This window comes from Phaseolus vulgaris, chromosome 3, assembly GCF_000499845.2.
Source record: "Phaseolus vulgaris cultivar G19833 chromosome 3, P. vulgaris v2.0, whole genome shotgun sequence".
NCBI lineage: Eukaryota > Viridiplantae > Streptophyta > Magnoliopsida > Fabales > Fabaceae > Phaseolus > Phaseolus vulgaris.
The window spans coordinates 43,505,125-43,526,601 of record NC_023757.2 but is presented as its reverse complement, the minus strand read 5'-3'; the positions used below and the strand labels follow the sequence as shown (position 1 = coordinate 43,526,601).

At 31.2% G+C, this 21,477-nt stretch overlaps 3 protein-coding genes across 17 annotated transcripts; all 3 read right to left on the bottom strand.

The window, feature by feature from the left end:
* Positions 1-565: 565 nt before the first annotated feature.
* LOC137807954 (cyclin-dependent kinase G-2) lies at positions 566-5,068 on the bottom strand. 15 transcript variants are annotated; one of them, XR_011080625.1, is made up of 9 exons: positions 4,883-5,061; positions 3,211-4,510; positions 2,949-3,084; positions 2,750-2,838; positions 2,525-2,636; positions 2,150-2,443; positions 1,575-1,676; positions 1,314-1,400; positions 566-748 (listed from the first exon to the last, which is right to left on the bottom strand). XR_011080625.1 is itself a non-coding variant. In XM_068608824.1 (6 exons), the coding sequence occupies exons 2-6, from the start codon at positions 4,128-4,130 to the stop codon at positions 2,345-2,347; spliced, it is 1,356 nt and encodes a 451-aa protein (XP_068464925.1). In that variant the 5' UTR covers positions 4,131-4,510; positions 4,883-5,068; the 3' UTR covers positions 2,033-2,344. The 15 variants fall into 15 exon arrangements, 3 of the variants coding, with proteins under 3 accessions (XP_068464925.1, XP_068464924.1, XP_068464923.1); XR_011080622.1 differs by having other exon boundaries at positions 4,763-4,974; XR_011080626.1 differs by lacking the exon at positions 1,575-1,676.
* Positions 5,069-7,522: 2,454 nt separating this feature from the next.
* LOC137807953 (malate synthase, glyoxysomal-like) lies at positions 7,523-10,980 on the bottom strand. The gene is made up of 4 exons (XM_068608820.1): positions 10,401-10,980; positions 9,757-10,082; positions 8,930-9,260; positions 7,523-8,438 (listed from the first exon to the last, which is right to left on the bottom strand). Exons 1-4 carry the CDS (start codon positions 10,779-10,781, stop codon positions 7,782-7,784), a joined length of 1,695 nt encoding a protein of 564 aa, XP_068464921.1. The 5' UTR covers positions 10,782-10,980; the 3' UTR covers positions 7,523-7,781.
* Positions 10,981-15,656: 4,676 nt separating this feature from the next.
* LOC137807951 (malate synthase, glyoxysomal-like) lies at positions 15,657-18,613 on the bottom strand. The gene is given in 5 exon segments (XM_068608818.1): positions 15,657-16,496; positions 16,605-16,935; positions 17,148-17,277; positions 17,280-17,472; positions 18,145-18,613. Coding segments are annotated over 5 exon segments (1,671 nt in total). The 5' UTR covers positions 18,505-18,613; the 3' UTR covers positions 15,657-15,839.
* Positions 18,614-21,477: the final 2,864 nt, after the last annotated feature.

Here is a 21,477-nt window from a genome sequence, read left to right as displayed (position 1 = left end):
AGTTGATTCAATTTATGACTCTACTTGTTTTTGTCAAGAATACTACAGAATTATTTTTATTCATCTATTTTTTAGTCACTTACCCTTCTTTTTTTTTTGTCCAATTTTAATTACATTTTATTTTTCTTTTTCTGGCATCACAACGGAAAACGTTTTTCTTTTAAATCAAAATCCAAAACAAAAGGATTGTGTATGTTTATTTGAATTTCCTTCTTTTGCTAAACAGTTGACTTGCATATTTTAAAATATAAAATTTCCATAATTCTTTATCCAAACAACGTGGTAAACCTTAACTATTTTCTGTCCTAAATCGATGAAATTGAATGTTATTATGTTTAGATGGCTAAATAATATAAGGAAAATAGGAAATCATGTGGTTCTCTCAATTTTGGTATTTCCCCAAATAACTCACCCATACGATGAGTTCACACAAAACAGCTATGACAATCTACTACACGCCGTTGAACGCAAAGCTGGTGCCGTAATATTTTTAAAGGATAATTGAATTCCTGTTTATTAATTAATAACCCTTTAATTCCTATTATTTTTAAACCCTCCACTAATCTTTACTTTACAAAAAACCTATCCATTTTATTCACCAGTCATTTTATTTACAATAATTTTGCAGAAAAAAAAAAGGTTACATTTTCAAACCAAAATTATCCTGAACTATCACAAGAGATTAACTAATTTGAAGAATTCCAGTCTGAAAGGTGCTATGAAACAGTAAAAGACCTCCCTAACAGCGCTGTATAAATAAATAAAAAAACAAGACATCATAAATTTATAGTCAATTCAAACATTTTAAGGACAACCAGGATATGAAGTGAGATATAAATTGCATATAAATAATGAAATGTAATAAAATACGTAAATGTTTAGTTACAAGATATAATAATTTAATATGAAAAGAAAGAAGGGATCAGATCATTAATTTTAAAATTATTTTTCGTCTTTTCTCTCTCACCAAATACTCAATTAAATCTTCATCGTCCTCTCAATTTTTTCATACCAAACCAAAATTTTTGCACCTCGAACTGAAAATCCAGAAAAAAGATTGAGAGTGAATATGAAGACACCGGAAGAGCAGTGTTAAGCGCTTGAAAGGTTCAGTTCAATTAATACTCGGATGTAATATCTAATCAAATAAAGAATGTGTCTTACGGAGACGAACAAAGTATATGAAAAAACCATCATTATTAGAAGACAACTTTAGTTCTCTATAAATAAATAAGAGAATATGTTATCTTCAATTGAATTTCATCAAATTACCATATACGACCAAACCAGAAGCAGAGCCAAATGTTACCTACCTACCTCTGCCTTGCAGAGAGCTCCACAATCTTCACCATACCTCACCCGCTTCCTTGTGAAGCCTTTTCCAGAAAGCAATCCACTGCCTAAAACTCATTACCGTGTCTTGTTAATTTAAAAACAGCATTACGGTCAGGGAAATGTAAAGCCTATTGCAGAAAAATGGGTAAGAACATGGAAGCTAGGCAACCACTCCCCAAAAATCAAGCACACACTATCATTTTATTTCAGGGATCAACTATGAAATTGAACATATTTACCTGTTGACCATGAAAATCCCTGTGAATTGATTATTTTTCTACATATCCAACCCTACAGATGCTTGGAGAATCAATAAAGCCAATGTTTTTTAGAAGCACTTCCTGGTGTAAAATTAGTAGGAGAAAAGAGAACAACAAAACTCCTCAGCCCCAATTTAGTGAATGTTCAGAACAGCTCAAATCATTTCAGCTGTTTTTTTCTAGAAAAAGAAAGATGTTTGGAATAAACTGACCATTTGAAATAACAACTTACATTTGTAAAACTTTTATTGTTTTCATAACATTGAAAATTTGTAGCTAATTTTCAATCATTTTTCGGTTTAAAATTAAGCGAATTAGAACAAACCCATAGAAAACAAAAATGGAAATAGATAGTACAGGATAAGCCGTAAAAGACCAAATTAGAACAAACCCATAGAAAAAAAAAATGAAATAGATAGTACAGGATAAGCCATACAAGACCAAAAATTCATCATTAATTACCAATTGTCCTGAAATATTATGTACATCATTTTCACCAGCAAAGAGATACATTGAGTTTCACTAGGGAGAAAAAAATCAAGTGCTAGTCATACCTTCTCAGGTATATACAAGAGTTGAGTCCGCCACTTCTAATTTATATAGCAAACATCGATGTGCATTACTCTGTCACTTGCCATATATCATTCTTTGTATATGATATCATAAACAAGGTAAGCAAAAGTTGGAAACAATAGCAGTAAAAATAGCATTGTTCTTGGTATTTCATGCATCCAGCAAGAGTACCTGTCCTAGCACCTCCAAGAAGGAAAAATAGGCTTGAAATCAGATTTGGGAGGAGGGGCTTCATAGAACCAATCATGAAGGAGAGCATCTTCTGCAGTAATCCTCTGAAAGTAAAACAAACATTATGCTTTATTCAGCTTTATGTTGAGAAAACCAATAAAAAATTAGTCAATGACAATATATACCTCTTCGGGGTCATAAGTTAAAAGCTTCTTCAACAAGTCAAATTCCAGCTCAGATAAAACTGGCAAACCAGTAAATGATGCAGCTGGAAACTTCTTCCTTAGCATATTAAACCTGAAATATCAATAACTTGTAGTCAAACAATTGATAAAGTATAACCGCATTATCACCCATAAGTAATAACATGGAATTCTAATCAAGAGCAAACAGAGACAAGGCATGCTTACGGTTGCTTGACAAACTTTGCTTTAGCCCCAGGTAATTTGGATAATCCTGGCCAAATTTTCTCATCGGGTGTACCCAGGGTTCGAAAAATCTGCAGACAGTGGACAAAGAGAGAAGTGTTACCAGGCAGCAAAGTTCTCAAGTTGTAGGATTAACGAGGTGAAGAAAAAGTAACATTCAAGTGATTTTAGTAAAAATTACCTGATCAAGTTGTTCAAGTTCACTTTTACCCCTGAACAGAGGCTCCTTGGCAATTAATTCAGCCATTATGCAACCCACTGACCACATGTCAATTGCTGTTGAGTATTCTTTAGCGCCCAACAAAAGTTCAGGTGCTCTGCACAAACCAATACACCCATTCATGAGTTTATGGCATATACTTCTCTACCAATATAAATGAAAAATCATATAAACTTACGGATGTAACTTCATAAAACTAAAATAATATTACAATGCAACTCACCTGTACCATAGTGTAACCACAACAGGAGTATATGGCTTCAGAGGGCTTCCATACTGCCTTGACAACCCAAAGTCGCATATTTTAAGCTCCCCGTCATGGTTCAGTAGAATGTTTGATGACTTCAAGTCCCTATGGATAACCCAGTTATCATGGAGATACTTGACACCTTCAAGAAGTTGCTTTACCAAGGATTTAATTTCGCTAATGCTAAAAGGCTGTTTCTTAACCTCCATCATTCCCTTGAGGTCATACTCCATGTATTCCATTACCATAAAAGTACCGTCAAAATCATCTACAACTACTTCTTTGACATTCACAATTGAGGGGTGGTTAAAAGACAAGAGAATGTTTATTTCCCTCAAGGATGACATCGGAAAGCCATCCCTCTCTATATTCATCTTCACCTTCTTCAATGCGACTAATTCTCCAGTTTTCTTATCCCTGGCTTTATAGACAACACCATAAGTTCCTTCATTTATTTTCTTAATCATCTCAAATTCGCACACACTTCTACAACTTTGAAGCATGTTTATATTTCTCTGCACAGGCATCAATCCACAACCCTCTTCAGAATCCGAGGGATAATCACCAACGTCACCTGATTCCTCGACATCGACAATAGAGTCCATACGGAAATCATTTTCAGAATCGGCGTCATCAGTAGAAAGACCCATATAATGATCTCTTCCAGTGCTTCCTGATGATCTAGTGACGGTGCTCTCTGAAGATCCACCGCGGTGGAATTCACCTAGTTCAGGACTGGAGATCCCTTTGCCATGATTGAATTTATCATCAGCAGTCGTGGGTGAGTGACCATCATCACAAGCCCATCTTGACTTTGTGATAGTCCATTCTGGCAGATAACTCTCTTCCCCCGCATCGAGTCTGTCGCTTCGAGAATCTGGTAAAGATTCTTCCATTAGATCATGTGAATCAACACCTTTAGCTCCATAACTGTTCAGTTGAGATGGACGAGGAGGAGACGGAGCAACAGTCTCAGAGATCCGGCTCTCAGGCGAGATTCTTTCTTTCTTCTCTGCTAGGTCCCATACGATTGGAGAAAACTTCCTTTTCTTCTCCGGCGGTGGTAAATCATAGGCACCCTCATATTCCCCATCTTCAACACAGATCTCGCCTTGTTCTCTCTCCTCTTTCCCACCACGAAGCCCATCGGAACGAGCAATGACTTGGCAGCGAGATCCATCCAATTCCACGCCGAAAGAGTCATTCTTAGAGTGATCAGACCCCTTGGTGGAACTGTATTTGAAAAAGTCTCTTCTCAGCGAAACACTTTTTCGCCCTGCCGCCATTGATTTACAAGCACAAGCACAAGTCCTCTCAATAAGCAATTAAGAATCCAAGAAAAATGTATTTCAAACCGAAACCCTCAATAATCCCAAAATTTCGAAACCCTAACCCTTCCAAAAATAACAGATCGGATGATTCAAATTTTTTTAATGATTCACAAACCCTAATCAATAAAAAAGCACAAGACAAAAATCAAGTATAATTTTCTCAAGCGCTTCCTCGATAGAATAGAATTGAAACGTACAAGGGAAATGAAACCACACGAAAGCAATCACGCAAAGGAAACAAGGAAGATGAATGGATGATCGAAACCCTAAACGGTGGCTGCGTCTCGTTAGGGTTCAGAGGTATCGAATTGCCTTACCGGCGACACGAAAAGCAAGCGAAAGGAGAAAGGCTGAAGCAGAAAACAGAGAGAGACGAGAGAAGCCGCCTTCCTTGACGCGTTTATTGTGTGATTCTATTGCCCTTTCTCCACTTAAATAATAAAAACACAACAGTGTGTATCCCGTTTCAACAGAGGCGGCAATCTTATCAATTATTTGCTGGATTCCACGCGTTTCCCCGTTTCTTATCAGTTATTATATTTTCTTTATTTTAATTACAGTTAAATTATTATATATTATATTTTTTGATAATACATATAAATTTATCTCAATCATTCCCAAGTATGGATAATAATATTTCCGATTTCATTCATGTGATTTATTACATAAGTTATCTTTTTAGATTCTTTTAACACAATAATAATTTAGATTAGATTTTATTAAGTGATTTCAATTTCTAGGATTTGTTCTATTTTTAATTTATTCAAAATATTTAAAATTTTATATACAAATTAAAGAAAATAAAAGTGACACACTAAAAATAGAAAAAGAATTGTATAAATACTGTAAAAAAGTATTAATGATGTGTAGAAAATATGTGATAATACACGTTTGTATGTTATATGTGTATACATTAAAAATTAAAATTGTAGCATATATTCTCGAATCTAACAAAATCTGTTTTCAAATTATTATTTTTCTTGTTCATTAGTCTCTAATTTATATGTCCTTTTTCATATGACGTTATTGAAAATAATATAATAAGATATTTTATTTTAAATATTATTTTTTCTTTAATTATCTTTTATAATCTGATTTATATTCAAGCTGGAATATAAGGACAAATTTTGGATTGTAGATTCTCTCCTCTTTAATAAAAAATAATATGTAAAAGTTATTTGATATAAAAATCATTTTTAAAATATAAAATTAGAGTTAAATATATTTTAAATCGAGCTAAAATTATTATTTAACATTATATATGATATATTAAAATTGTACAGCTAGTTAATATGATAAAATGAAATATAATTTGTTTAAAATCGATTATAAAACTGATCAAACACATGAAATATCAAATATTAGAATTTTACAAATCTAGACTTACGGCGAAAGTCATAACTTATTCGTTTTTTTATGTAAAGGGTGTATTCTTTTTTAGTTTACTAAAATGAGTTTTTTTTTTTTATGAAATCATGACTGAAATGAAAAAATTACAAATTTATGCCTAATATATTTTACATAATAAGTTTTTGAAAATGAGTTAGTTGTTCAAAGAAGATTTTACATGAATATTATACAATTCAATGTATATAATACATATATAAGTAAAAAATATTATAAAATTAGACAAGTTGTATCTAGCTGATACAATTTTATTAGGTGTGTTATATAGTCGTGCATGATTAAATCAAATTTAGTACAATTGAAGTTGTGTCGCCCTGCTTGACTTTAATTGTATTTTTATTTTTAAATTAAAAATTTCATATTGAATATATTATGAATTAGAGTTAAGAAAATAAGAACGAGGGATTTGGTTGTAAAATTTAGGATTAAGTTAACCGTGAATGTGAATGTTTTATTGATTTTTTTTTTTATAAATTTTATGAAATTTGGTAGGAAAAAACATCAAATAGTCATACATTTTTGATAGAAAATTGGGAATGAGACACGTTAAAAAAGAAAGTTAATCAAAATGTGATTAGAAATGCGATGGTCGATGACCAATACCTAAAGAGATTGGGGATTACAAAATTTAAAAAATCAACCATTATTAATAGTTTTTATATTTTTAGTACTTTTGTTTATTATAAGCTTTTAGTTTAAGTTTTTTTTAAGGATTAGAGTTTTAATAGCATTTTTTTTAATTAAAAATTAACTAAATCTTTCTTAATTTTAGAAGGTTTGTCAGAATTTAATATTTTTAATAATTTAATATTCTAATATTTGAAAAAAACACAAACTTTTTTTAAAATCAATAAAATTGAGTGCAGGCATGATTTTAGTGTAAATTTCATATAACTGAAGTTGTGCATAGATTACACCACTTCAATTATATTAATTTTATACTAAAATCGTGTTAACACAACAGAACTTTAATTAAACGTAATTTCCAAACTTAATCAAAATCATACCAACATCATACAACTTATGTACAAATTGATTTAAGTTAAAGTTGTGGAGTTCTGTATTGACCACTTCCGAAAGAGTAATCGTGTTACCTTGACATGAATTTTTAGTATTTTGTATGAAGTCTTTTCAAACAAGACACGAATGGTCCATATTCATAATAAATTTTTTGTATCCACGAATTGTCCATATTCATAATAATTTTTTTGTATCCATATGGATTATAAAGAATCTATTACAACTTTAACGTGCAAAAACCTTGAAACAATATCAATTATCTCTCTTTTCAGAGTTTGATTGTTCACAGGATCATTTAAATGTTGCACTGAAAGAAAAACCATACAAATTCTCTCTTCTAATGTGTGCAATTAGAAAATAAAATAAAATAAGAAATGTATGATCGAGATTAAGAAGGTCTCCATAAAAAAAATTAGGAGACAGTATACGATAAGCATCGAAAGTAAAATTTTAATTTTTCATACTCTTAGCCTTGTACAAGACTTGACTCATCAGTGTAGAATAAAATAAAAATAAAATACATCTAGAAATAAATTAACAGAGCATATACTTAAATTCAAAATAGCTAATTTTGTTTTTTGACAGCATTACAGAAGAGGAAGGCTGAACTCTGAGTATGTTATAAAAACGAAAAACATAATCGTCTTTTTATTAAATAAGGATCACCAAGTAAAGCATGGAATCCTGTGAAAATCGCTCCCTTGCGATTTTTTTGACATCAACAAAGTAAAGTACACAAGACAGAATCGAAATGACCCAACTATGAGGCACAGTGAACCAACCCCTTTCTTAGTTCAAAGCTTTGGCCTTAGTGTGATGCAGAACTATGTAATTATAGGCCTCCAGAGTGAGAAAATCATCAAGTGTTGGGGACGTGCATTGGCGAGCAAACATCTTACAAGCCTCCTTGTACTTTCCCTTCTCGAACTTCTCTGTTCCCACTTCCTTTTCAATCCTACCCATCTCTTCTTCAACCACTCTATCAAAAAGCTCTTTCTTCACTTTCTCTCCGAGTCCATCCCCATTCAGTTCCACTTCATACTTGAGCCACTGCCAGTTCTGCACCCTGCTAATCTCAGCAGTCGCAGCATCTTCCATCAGGTTGTAAAGAGGCACGCAACCGCTTCCACTGAGCCATGCTGCCAAGTACTGAATCCCCACCCTTGTGTTTAACCGGAGACCTTCCTCGGTGCGGACTCCAACTGGAATCTGCAAGAGGTCTTGTTCGGTTATGTGTGCAGCATCTTCGCGTTTCACTGTCTCTATCTGGTTAGCAGCATTGCTCATTATGTTGTTGAAGACCTCCATGCAAGCCGGAATGAGACCAGGGTGTGCAGCCCAAGTTCCATCGTGCCCGGCCTGCACTTCTCTCAGCTTGTCCTTCCTTACAAGTTCCAGTGCTGCCTCATTTGCCACTGGGTCATCTTTGATTGGAATCTGAGCTGCCTGTTGAACAATCTCAACTTTATCAGTAACATTTTCTAAGAAAACAATAAAAATAGAGTCGGAGTTTGTAATTGTTCATTGGTTCCTACAGATATCTTGATTTTAAGTTTTAGTTCCAATATGAAAAGCAGTAAGTTTAAGTTGCTAGTTATGGCCACAAGAAAAAATGAAATAGTTTTGCACCTCCAATAAATGTTCAATCATATTAGTAATAGGGACTAAAAGATTGACTTTGATGTATATAGAGATTCAAACCTCCGCTTTTATTTTTATAGGAACTAAAAGTTCAAATCAGAATAACAATACGCAATGAATGAGTAGGTTAACCTAAGGCATAATGCAGAAACTAAAGTAGTTCCATTCCATTACATACCATTCTTAAAAAAGTAGTACAGCAAATCAACAGACACTAATTTTGAATGTGACACTTAAGTTGGCAACCAACAATCCAACATTGTATGGTCTATAAGCAGAGTAGTTCCATTACATACCATTCCTCCCATAGCATGCACACCGCGCCTGTGGCAGGTCCTGATGAGGAGATCAGAGTAACTCTTCATGAAGTGTTGAGTCATGCCAACCTGCACCCTATCTGGTAGGAGGCGATCCGGGTGAGCTTGGAAGGTCTTCACATAACTGAAAATGTAATCCCATCGCCCACAGTTCAGACCCACCGAGTGCTCCTTCAGCTCATACAGAATTTCATTCATTTGAAACACTGCAGGAAGTGTTTCTATCAGAACCGTCGCCCTTATGCTTCCTCTTTCGATGCCAGCTACATTCTCAGCCTTCTCAAATACGCTGTTCCATATCTTAGCTTCCCTGTCAATCATAAGGTTGTTATATTACAATCCATTATACAGAGTTCCATAAATGCTGGTCCTGCTAAACCATCCAATTAAGTATGGGTAGACCTCGATATTTGAGCTCCATATAATAGTTGTAATCTCCTTGGTCACGCTAGATCATGCATAAGAGATTTCATTGAGTTTTGAACACGTTTTAGGACTATTAAATCGTTTCGTTCTTCCACATGAATAAGTTCTTTTGCTGTTTTTCTTCGATCAGAACTAGAAATTTGTCTTGTTGCTGATGTTTCATGAATGCCTTTATTGTGTCGACAATCGAAATGAAACTTTAATTTTAATTACAAAATAACACCAACTAAAATAATTGCTTTCAAATTTTGTTCTTGCGTGTATCATACTAAAACCGTATTCTAGTTTCCACTGAAGCTGAAAACTTATGAAATTACTAACAGAAATAGCTTTGTTATTCGGCTCTTGTATTATGACTGCATAGCACAGTGCTTGCTTACCTTGAATGCTCCATTTTGGGAAGATAAAAGAAGGGGCCAAAACCAGCACCTTGAGTGCGTCGAAATGCTGAGTGGTTGTGGTAGAAGTAGAAGCCAAAATCAACCAGGCAACCAGCTGCAGGTTCACCGTCAATCAGAATATGTGCTTCGGGGAGGTGCCAACCTCTTGGTCGCACAAAAAGCTTTGCTGTCTGTTGATTGAGCTTGTAAACCCTGTTTCTTACTTTGTCATGGAAACTTATGGTCCCATCCAAAGCATCCTTCAAGTTCACTTGGCCACTGATAAGATTTTCCCAGCTGGGTGACAGTGCATCTTCAAAATCAGCCTTAGAAATGAGAAAAACATCAACAACTTTCAGTGCTATGATTCCAGGATAAACCAAATTCAATCAACCCTTGTGCAATTAAAAAAAGGAGAAGACTTCATCACACTCTCAGTTCTACTTCTTTATTCTCAGTGCAGAATTTTAATCTTTTAAGTTCTAACCATCTCAATCAAATTGGTACCATTAAAAATAAAAACCCACAACCAGCAGAAGTTTTTTATAGTGTTCTTTCATATGTACAAGTTCTCAACTCAATTATGGTTTAACAACTTTAGGTGAAATGAAAGGCATAGTAGTGAAGAGTGTAGTTGTACTAACCATAAAGACTTTAGCTTCAGAGTTGAGAGCATTGATGACCATTTTTCTATCAACAGGGCCAGTGATCTCCACTTTCCTATCTGCAGCAGCTGGTGGAACAGGTGCACATACCCATTCCTCTTCTCTTATGTGGCTAGTGGCAGGATCAAACCCCGGAAGAGCCCCTTCATTGTACCTCTTCTTGGCCTCTTTTCTCCTCTCTAGTGCATACTTGATATCGCTCCTGAACTCACGTTGCAGGTCAGCAACAAATTTCAAAGCATCTTTTGTCAGGATTTTCGCAAACTCTTCATCGTATCTTCCCAGAATATCCACTCCATCTGGTACATCATAGTAAGATTCAGTCGCTGCTGCTGGTGTAGGATGGGTTCCCTGGTCCATGGCCTTTCTTTCTTCCTGCAATGGTAACAAGGTATTGCTCCTGCGAAGGTAGAATGTGATATGAGAGCAAAAGCATGGTAGAAATTAGGTTTAATCAATCATTTGTCCGTACAACTTGTTTACTTTCCATGTTAATAATGTCTGTAATTAAAAACTACAGATTCAGTATCTCTAGGATCATGTTGGTATCTTTTACTCTGTATTTTGGATTTTGGATTTTTTTACCAAAATAAACCAAATACTTATTTTGCACATTTTATTTTTTAAACTAAGCATGGTTATTGTACAAGATTATAATTGGGTTTGAGAAGAACCGAATTATCAAGTGTGAATAATGATTTTTGATAAAATTAAAATTGGTTCCTGACCTGCTTTTCCTTTTTTTTGCAATTTTTTAAAAGAAAGAAAATATTTTAAAAATAAAAAAATTATTTATGATAAAAGTATTATTTAAATTTTAGACTTATGAAAAATAAAATAAATATTATTTCAGGTTATGTAAATATATAATTAAAATTCACATAAAATTTAATTAAAAACAATAAATAATAATATACACAATCTTAAATTTAAGTTTTCCTTAGCTCAAGCAAAAATATTCGTATAAACGGAAATTTTGTTGTTTGAGAAAAAAAATCAATATGAGAACACTTATAAATTTTATCCCATTTTTATTTTTACGATATTTTTTTCGTTTTAATAAAAAATGGATTCGAAAACACTCTATTTTTCATCATATTTTTGCTTGAAAAATAAGTTTGGGAACAACCCAAAATTCACTGCACCATTCTAATTTGAGCAATGATCTTTCACTTAAACGAAAGTTGCAAATTAAAAACTATATAAAACTACTATAATTCAAGATTTTCAACAAAAATTATACTCCAACTTAAATTTTATCAAAGATACATACCAAATTAACATTTCTTTCCTCAAAGTTGAACATGTACTCCATATAGTTATTATATCAAACTATATATTCATCATTTCTAAATCAATTTCAATCATCCAGATTCAAACAACCAATACTTACAAATCTTACACCTTAATTGAATAATAATGCAATTCAAATAATTTCATACTACCATTCAACACTTTTAATCTCAAACAACACCTTTAATACTTATTCAAATCCAAATCAACATATGCTATACAAAAATAACAAAATCAACAATATCACAATTAATTTCAATTAGTATACTACTTTACTTAAAAAAAAGCATGCAAGAAGATTTGAAATTTAAAACTAGTTTTCCTTCATTTAGAATAAGTAGATGTGCTCACAAATAGTTTCAATCTTATAAAGTCCAAGGATAGCTCAACATGTACCACATAGTCTCTGATCAAATATCTAACTATGTCACTAGGACTCTGTATCAACCGTAACTATTCCTGAAATTAAAAATACTACATGGAAAACATTTAAAAAAAAACCTAAAAACTTAAAGACTCAAAGCAAAAAGGAATAAAGTTGAACTTACTCATAACTAAGATTCTGATTGGATAATATTGTAATATTTTCTGTCAAGAATCTAACTAGACGAGTTTGATGACAGATGAGTTCAGAAAATTAGACAATAGAAGAAGGAAAAAAATTACTTTATAGAAAAATGATAATTGTTTTAAAATAAATCTTAGATGACTTATTTTTTATTTATATATTATTTTTATTATAATAATAAAATATTAATATATTATTTAAATATATCACTTACACAAGCTATTTTCTAGTTCATTATAACTAGAAGTTAAGCAATTTGTATATTTATGATAGATGAAGATGAGTGATTCTATCTTCGTAGACCTGCCTTCTTTATCATCTTTTAATATTAGAAAATAAGTATTGTAAAATGGTTGTGGAAAAAGATTTATCATTTTAGGAGTGAGAGTAAATAATTCACAAAACAAGACAAATCAAATCAATGAAAAATAAATGCAACAAAGAACTTATATTACTTATACTTCAAACTATATTAAATTTTACTATTAACAGCAGAATTTTATAATAAAAAAACATACAAACATATATTATTAATCAACTAGACTTTACTCTACACTATATTGTTTATTTCAAAACAAAACATAAGAAAGTGAAGCAATTATGTTTTGATTGAAACTCCTGATAATTATATGCACATTGTGACGTGATGCCAAATATATATTTATCATCTCAAAATTAAATTTAATTAAAATCAACTTTATTAACCTGGTTCAAAGTGTGGATGAAAATGTTGAAGATTCCACGTCAATTAGATTAGAGATTATGACATTTTATTGTATATAAGTGGGCGCAAACCTCACCTCATATGTTGGTTTTATGGGATTGAGTTAGACTTAAAGTTCAATTCGTATTATGGTATAGAATCATTTTAAACCTATCCTAACGAGTGTTTTTTAAACTTATCAGACTACCTGTTATCAGCCGTTATCATCCGTTAATTCCGTTAATTAATAAAATATAGATATTTAAACTTAAAAATACCGTTAATTAATAAAGTTTTAATTATATATTTATAAAAAAAGGAATGATAGTACATGAAATGTCTAATTAACAGGTTGAGAAATTATAATAATTTTCACTCAGAGCTAGTAAACTCAGTATAAATGAAAAAAATATTTCAAATCAATATTTCATAATTATGGTGTTTATTTAAAAGCTGGATAGATATTATTGATATCAATTAGAGGTGTAATAATATCTACAATTGCTGTCTATGTTGTTAATGATAAGGACATGTGTAGAGCCTGATAATATCTGCACTTTTTTTCTAAGCTTTAAAAAAGTTGAATGCAAACAAATAGTTTTGATTGTTAATGTTTTTGTGCAGTGTAAGGGGTCTTCTCCCATGTATTTCACCCGTGAATACTACATTATTGATCTAATAATCCTAGAGAATAATTATTTACTTAAGTAGCATAGTTTATTATAGAAAGAGAGAAATATGTTTATGGTCCCCCATTTCACACTTAGGTTATTTATTTTTTATATTTTTATTTATTTAAAATAATTTCTAATTACAATTGACTAATATTTTATATTTTTAAATAAATTGTATAATTAATTAATTGTTAAATAATTTTTTTATGAATTTAAATTAAGTAATTGAAGAAGTATGTCTAATTACCTTTTAAAAATCATATTTTTTTCTGGTAACAGTTTTAAATGAATAAAATTAATTAAATTAAATAAAAACTAACATTAAAACGAAACTTAATGTTTGTGAATACATTTTAATTTTTTGATAAGTTTAAATTTTTTTATTAGTAATTGTAAGTATTATGATTATTTAATTATGTATGGTGTTTAAGTAAAGAATCTTAGGGTAGGGTATAAAAAATATGGCATTGATGATATCTTAATATAGTAGGAAATGGAGTGTGAGGTTCTGTTTGATGTAAAAGGAGTGAGAGTGGGTTTGTGAAAACCATGTGCTGGTGGTGGGGCCCAGTGTGCACTAACAGGGTAGTGGTTGTGACAAAAATGTACTACTCTTCTTCACAACGTCCAATGTTTTTGAATTGGAGCATGATAGAGACATTGGCCTTTAGTAGGATATTTTGGGGGGCCAACATCAGATTCTGATTCTGTTTGGTTGGTAAAGAAATGATTCGGTTTAAGTAAATGAAAATGAAAAAAAATGTTTTTTACTTATTTTTATTGAATATTTTATATTTAACTGTATTGATAATCCTATGTATGATTCTATGAGCGTGTCGTGTTGGAAGCGTGAGATATTTGATAGAAACATAGAAAGATTGTCGAAGACAATGTAAGTTAAAAAGAAATAGATAAAAATAAAATAAAATTAAAGACGATTTGATTACAAATAAAAATAAATAAATAAGTTTTCCAACCATACTTCCAAATACATCTTAATATACAAAATTCAAGTATTTGCTCTTCGAAAATAACACAAATTTTATGAGAAATAAACTAAATACAAAATAATCATATATAATACTACTAATAGAGTTTAACTAATTATATTTATCTCTCTCGGTCACTATAGACTTTTTTATTGAGAAAATTATAAAATATATGTTACAAAACACTAAACTTTAAACAATCCTAGAAATATAAATAATACTTTTTATTTTTGAATTTTTCGTTTTCTTTAATTCAAAATCCTAGACAATTAGTTTGTAATTTTTTTTATTTAGTTTGTAATTCTACTATTTTTAGTTTGTAATTTTTTTGGGCCATAAGAAGTTTGGGCCAATCCGATTTTTCAACCTTGGTGTGTGCCTGACCAGGCTGGGGTTATGTGCCTTCCTTCCCTTAAGATGAATTTTGGTTTCTGTTTTACTTTATTACAACACAGCATGTTACGACTTAAATTGTAATTTTGAATAAATTTTTAATTCTTGATAAATAATTTTAGTCTTTGTATTTTTTTTTCACACGATTATAGAGTTCAATTTTTAGAAAATTCATAATTTTGATTTTGTTTAGTTCCTATATATGCTCTATTTTACCTTTTATATTTATTTAATTAAATTATTTCGTAATGACACTTTACACAAATATGCTAGATCTAGGTTCAAATAAAAGAAATAAACATATGAAATAGTAAGAATTCAATCAAAACTTCATTTTTTTAATATAAGCATTAAACCATAATTAAAAGTAAGGATAAAATCATAATTTTAAACTGAAGACCGAAATTATTTTGTCTAAAATAATTTTGTTGGCAGAATTATGAGGAACAAAATAAATTTTTCAATAGCATATTACTTCTTCGAAACATAATATTGCGGTCAAATATTTCCTTTTATTCCCTTTTTCAAATCTTGACACATAACTTAAAATTCAAAATTGTCAAGCATAAAAATAATTTATTGTACTGCAAGAATATACATACATATATATATATATATATTAAAAAACTCTGTCTATCTGTTTTAAAATATCTTAATTGAGTTGAAAAATAAAAATCATATAGAATGTCTCTTTCCATAAACTGATGAACTGAAAATAAGAGAAGGAGGAGTTATGTAGACGAGACAGAATTCAAATGATCCAATAACTAAGCATAACGAAGCAACCCTTTTCTCAGTTCAAAGTTTTGATGATTCCTTGGGGTGATGCAGGACTATGTAATTATAGGCATCCAGAGTAAGAAAATCATCAAGTGTTGGGGAGGTGCATTGGCGTGTGAAGATCTTGCAAGCCTCCTTATACATCCCCTTTCTGAACTTCTCTCTTCCCACTTCCTTCTCAATCCTTGCCATCTCTTCTTCAACCACCCTACCAAAAACTTCTCTGTTCACTTTCACTCCAACTTCATCCCCATTCACTTCCACACCATACTTGAGCCACTGCCAGTTCTGCACCCGGCTAATCTCAGCAGTCGCAGCATCTTCCATCAGGTTGTAAAGCGGCACAGAACCGCTTCCACTCAGCCATGCTGCCACGTACTGAATCCCCACCCTTGTGTTCAATCTGAGACCTTCCATGGTGCGGGATCCTCTTGGTACCTGCAATAGGTCTTGCTCGGTTATGTTTTCAGCATCTTCACGTTTGTTTGTATGTATCTGGTTAGGAGCATTGCCCATTTTGTTGTTGAAAACCTCCATGCAAGCTGGAATGAGAGCAGGGTGTGCAGCCCAAGTCCCATCGTGCCCTGCATTCACTTCTCTAAGCTTGTCCTTCCTCACAAGTTCCAGTGCTAACTCATTAGCCACTGGGTCCTCTTTGATTGGAATCTGCGCGGCCTGTTGAACAACTTCAACGTTTAAATCTATATAAACCCTTTTGCTTAGAGGTTATAGAAGTGCTTGAAAACAAATATTCATGTGAATCAGAGTAGTTCCATTACATACCATTCCTCCCATAGCGTGCACACCGCGCCTGTGGCAGGTCCTGATGAGGAGATCAGAGTAACTCTTCATGAAGTGCTGAGTCATGCCAACCTGCACCCTATCTGGTAGGAGGCGATCTGGGTGAGCTTGGAAGGTCTTCACATAACTGAAAATGTAATCCCATCGCCCACAGTTCAGACCCACCGAGTGCTCCTTCAGCTCATACAGAATTTCATTCATCTGAAACACTGCAGGAAGTGTTTCTATCAGAACCGTCGCCCTTATGCTTCCTCTTTCGATGCCTGCTACATTCTCAGCCTTCTCAAACACGCTGTTCCATATCTTAGCTTCCCTGCAATCACAAACTTCTGATGTTACTCTTCACTAATATAAGACAAACTTCGACAAAGTCATTAAAATGTTTTTTATATGGTTCTCAAATCAGAGTTAGAATTTCGGAAAATCTACATATATCATGCAATTTTCGTTGGTTTTTGACTGAAATGGTTAATTTTACTAGAATTTGACCTTTGTTATAGAGGGTTCTTAATACATAGTTCTTACCTTGAATGCTCCATTTTAGGAAGATAAAAGAAAGGGCCAAAGCCTGCACCTTGAGTGCGCCGAAATTCTGAGTGATTGTGGTAGAAAAAGAGGCCAAAATCAACAAGGCAACCGGTTGCAGGTTCACCATAATGAATATATGTGCCTCGGGTAGGTGCCAACCTCTTGGTCGCACAAAAAGCTTTGCTGTGTCATCACTGAGCTTGTAAACCCTGTTTCTTACTTTGTCATGAAAGCTTATGGTCCCATCAACAGCATCCTTCAAGTTCACTTGCCCTCTCATAACATTTTCCCAGCTGGGTGACAGTGCATCTTCAAAATCAGCCTTGCAAATAATATAAAACAGCAAAAGCTTTCAGTGTTTGTTTTGGTTCCAGTATACACCAAAATTCAATCAACCCTTAAATAATTAAAATCAAAACTTGATGCTATTTTTACTTCTTATTTCTTGCTTATTTATAGTTAGGTCCCTCTACATGATGACTTCCTTGGTATCTATGAAATTGAGAAGGACCTAGTTTCGAAAGATAAAAAGTTGAAATACTTAATCATAATAACTACAATTTGATAGACCAAAATCACATAATCATATTACTAAAAAATCTAAAATAATAGCGAAAAGAAAAGTGAAGAAGTGTAGATAAATTTTCAATGAAAGTTTCTTTGGAGATTTCAAATTAACGTAGAAAGATATTTTATAATATATAATTGGAGGTAAATCTTATTTTATAATTTTGTAAGATTAAATTATATTAAAGTTTAATTTTTAATATTAAATTTATTCCATAATCAAATCACTCTTCTATTAAAAATCTTACATTAATTAAAAATAAAAATATTTCATAAATTAGACTAAATATTATTTTTTTAATATAATATTAGATTTAAAATTATTATATTAAAAAATTACTATATGATGATTCATAAATATATATATATATACACTTCTTAACAAATTTGAGTGTAATTACATGCATGAGTGAGTAGATGTACTAACCATAAAGACTTTAGCACCAGAGTTGAGAGCATTGATGATCATCTTTCTTTCCACTGGACCAGTGATTTCCACTTTCCTATCAGCAGCAGCTGGTGGAACAGGTGCACACACCCACTCTTGCTCTCTTATGTACCTGGTGGCAGGATCAAACCCCGGAAGAGCCCCTTCATTGTACCTCCTCTTTGCCTCTCTTCTCCTCTCTAATGCATACTTTATATGGTTCCTGAACTCACGTTGAAGCTCAGCAACAAATTTCAAAGCATCTTTTGTCAGGATTTTTGCAAACTCTGCATCATATCTTCCCCGAATATCCACTCCCTCTGGCACATCATAGTAAGAGCCATAGGTTCCAAACTCCATCGCTTTTCTGTCTTCCTCAAATACAATGTGACATGAGAGCAAGGATTGTGGAGAATTTATATAGCACAAGTAGTTCAGTAGATGGTTGCAGATTTTTATTTTATTTTTTATCTAACATGATTTATGTTGATCAAATAGCAAAGTATATGGTTATAGAGCATCAACATCAAGGGACAAATGAAATAAGTGACTTGACTTGTATAATTGACAAAGCAATTCGATAAAAGGAGAGAGAGAAAGAAAACAAAATAACGATTTAATTATTGAAATTTGAGGAGAAACTAGTTTTGGTTTTCTAAATTGAAAATAGATGTTAAATTGGTAGTGTTATATTTCATTACTTCTGTCATAGCCACTAACTTGGGAGTTGAAAATTGATTTTATAAACTTCGAGATTAAAATATATTAAGAATTTAATAAATAGAGTTATCTTGAATTTTTAAAATTGCGAGAATTTAAAAATTGAATAAAAAGTGGCTAGCTTTGTGTGATTTTGTGGGTGAGAGGAGGATAAGAGTGAGGCCTTGGGAGGTGTGCTGTGCTATGGGCTGCATTTGGCAGTACTACCGTGTTTGGATTTGCGTTAACGCAACTCTCAACTCAAACAGTAGCTTCCACGGATCTCATTTGACGTGATTTCTCTCAAATACGTGATTCTTCCAACTATGTCTTCCAAACACAATGCTAACCTAAATTTCGTCACCATTCGCGGCCACAACAAATTCCAATATTAATGAAGGAGTGAAATGATAAATAGATTCTTAAAAAAATATTTTAGATTTAGAAAATATTTTTAAAATATACCATTCAAAATGTATTAATAGATTCTATATTGCATAATTGATAAATGCATTTCGAGATGTGAAATCTGAAATGCATTAATACATTTTAAAGTTCACGTTTTAACTTATTTTTTAATTCTAAAAATACATTTTGAAATACATTCCAAAATATTTACATTTTAGATTTCACGTTTATGCAGATATATACAATTTAAAATGTAAATTATTGAAAAATAAAACTGAAAATTCAATTTTTAGGGGGTGCAGCATCAATGTATGGGACTGCAGAATGCAATGGCCCAACATTAAATTCCTCATACTACAACAAAAGAGAAGCAATTTTTTTCTGCACCTCCACAGAAGACACGTGAAACGATAATTTTATCATTTTCTTCACCTTTTTTATTAACACCCCTTCTTCTTTTTCACATTCTAAAATTCTAAACTCTAGAATTTATAATACATTGAAAATACATTTTAAACTCTAGAATTCTTTTGTATTCCGAATTTGAGAGTTTAGAAGGTCTACGAATTTTTGGAAATGAAAAAAATAAAATAAAAATACTACACCTTTTGCCTAGGGTAATTTTGAAATTGAAAGATTTATGGAGGCGCAGAGGAAAAAATGGAGGTAGAGAAAGTAATTGCCTACAACAAAAGATACATTTTCCTTATCTTGGCCTTACCAAGCCTATATTCAGTACAACAATAAAGCCCAATACGATATCATTTCATTTGGGCATTCAGTAATGTGGAACTCATTGGTGAAAAAAAAGGAATACAGAAAGTACTAACATTTGAATAGACATTGATATTTTCGGTCTTTTCAAAGTTTGAGCAGAAATGTCGCAACCAAAACATTTGAATGGATAGAGATTCATGTATTCATATCTAGTTTATGTACTGCGTCTTCTATAAGTTCTTTCTTTATTTTAAGCCCAAGAAATTAAAGAAAAGAAAAGAAAATCAGAAAAAAATAAAAGTAAGAAATATAAAAAACGAGAATAGATCCACGCATTAAACGTTCTATAAAAATGTAAAAAACATAAGTACGAAAAACATATAATCAATAATATTTTGAAACATAATTAATTATATAATAAATATTAATAAAATAATTATAACATAATTATTTATATTTTCGTTACAATATCTTATATTTTATATTAGCAAAACACATAGACTTCCACGTAATTGATTATATATAAATACTAATAAAAAAATTTAGCATACTTATTTTATTAAATAAATAATTTTTTTTGAAAGGTAAAATTATCTAATTATAAGATAATACTAAAGGAAGTTATGAAATAGTATATTATCACTAAATAATAAAATATAACTTATTATATGTTTTATATAATTTTCATGCTTTACACATAATTAATTAATTATGTTATTATTTTTTATTGACATTTATATTTTCTTTATTCTAAAATAAATAATTAAATATTATTATTCTTAGAATAATAAAAAAATAGAAATATTAATAATAAATAAATATATTATAATTTTACTTATTAATATTTGATAAATGAATATATTAATAATCAAAATATTTTTACTTAATTCAAATAGTTTTAATTTCCTCTTTTTCAACCTTCTACTTTCCTTCGTTGTAAACAAAGTATAAATTATTTTTTATGTAATGATATATATTTATTTCTCTTGGCAGTGCCCATGTTAGGCATCTTTATTGAGTAGGACCCACGCAAGGATGTAAAACAAATGAGGAGTCAAATTTTTATATATAATTATATTAATAACAGTGTCGTTTAGATAAGAGTATCCAATTTGAATTGAGTGCGAATTTTTAATATATATAATTTTGTAAGTATATGTTCAATTTTTTTAGTATAATATTTTATTTAAATACTATTTTATTTCGATACTTGAAAGAAATAATTTTGACAAAAAATAATTTTCAATAAAATTTTATTTATCCGTAATCAAATTAATGATGTTTACATCAAGTTAATATGCTCAAACAAAATTGTTTTTTGCAAATATTTTTTTTTCTATATAAATTGTATAAACAACCATGTTGAAATATTGAATTTACTTTCTTTTATACACAAAATTTATAAAATTTATGCACTGAAAAGTGAGGGATATGATAGAAAAATGTTTTTAAAAGTTACTTGTATCAATGACCGAATATTTTGTGGGTAACATGGTAATATAGACTAAA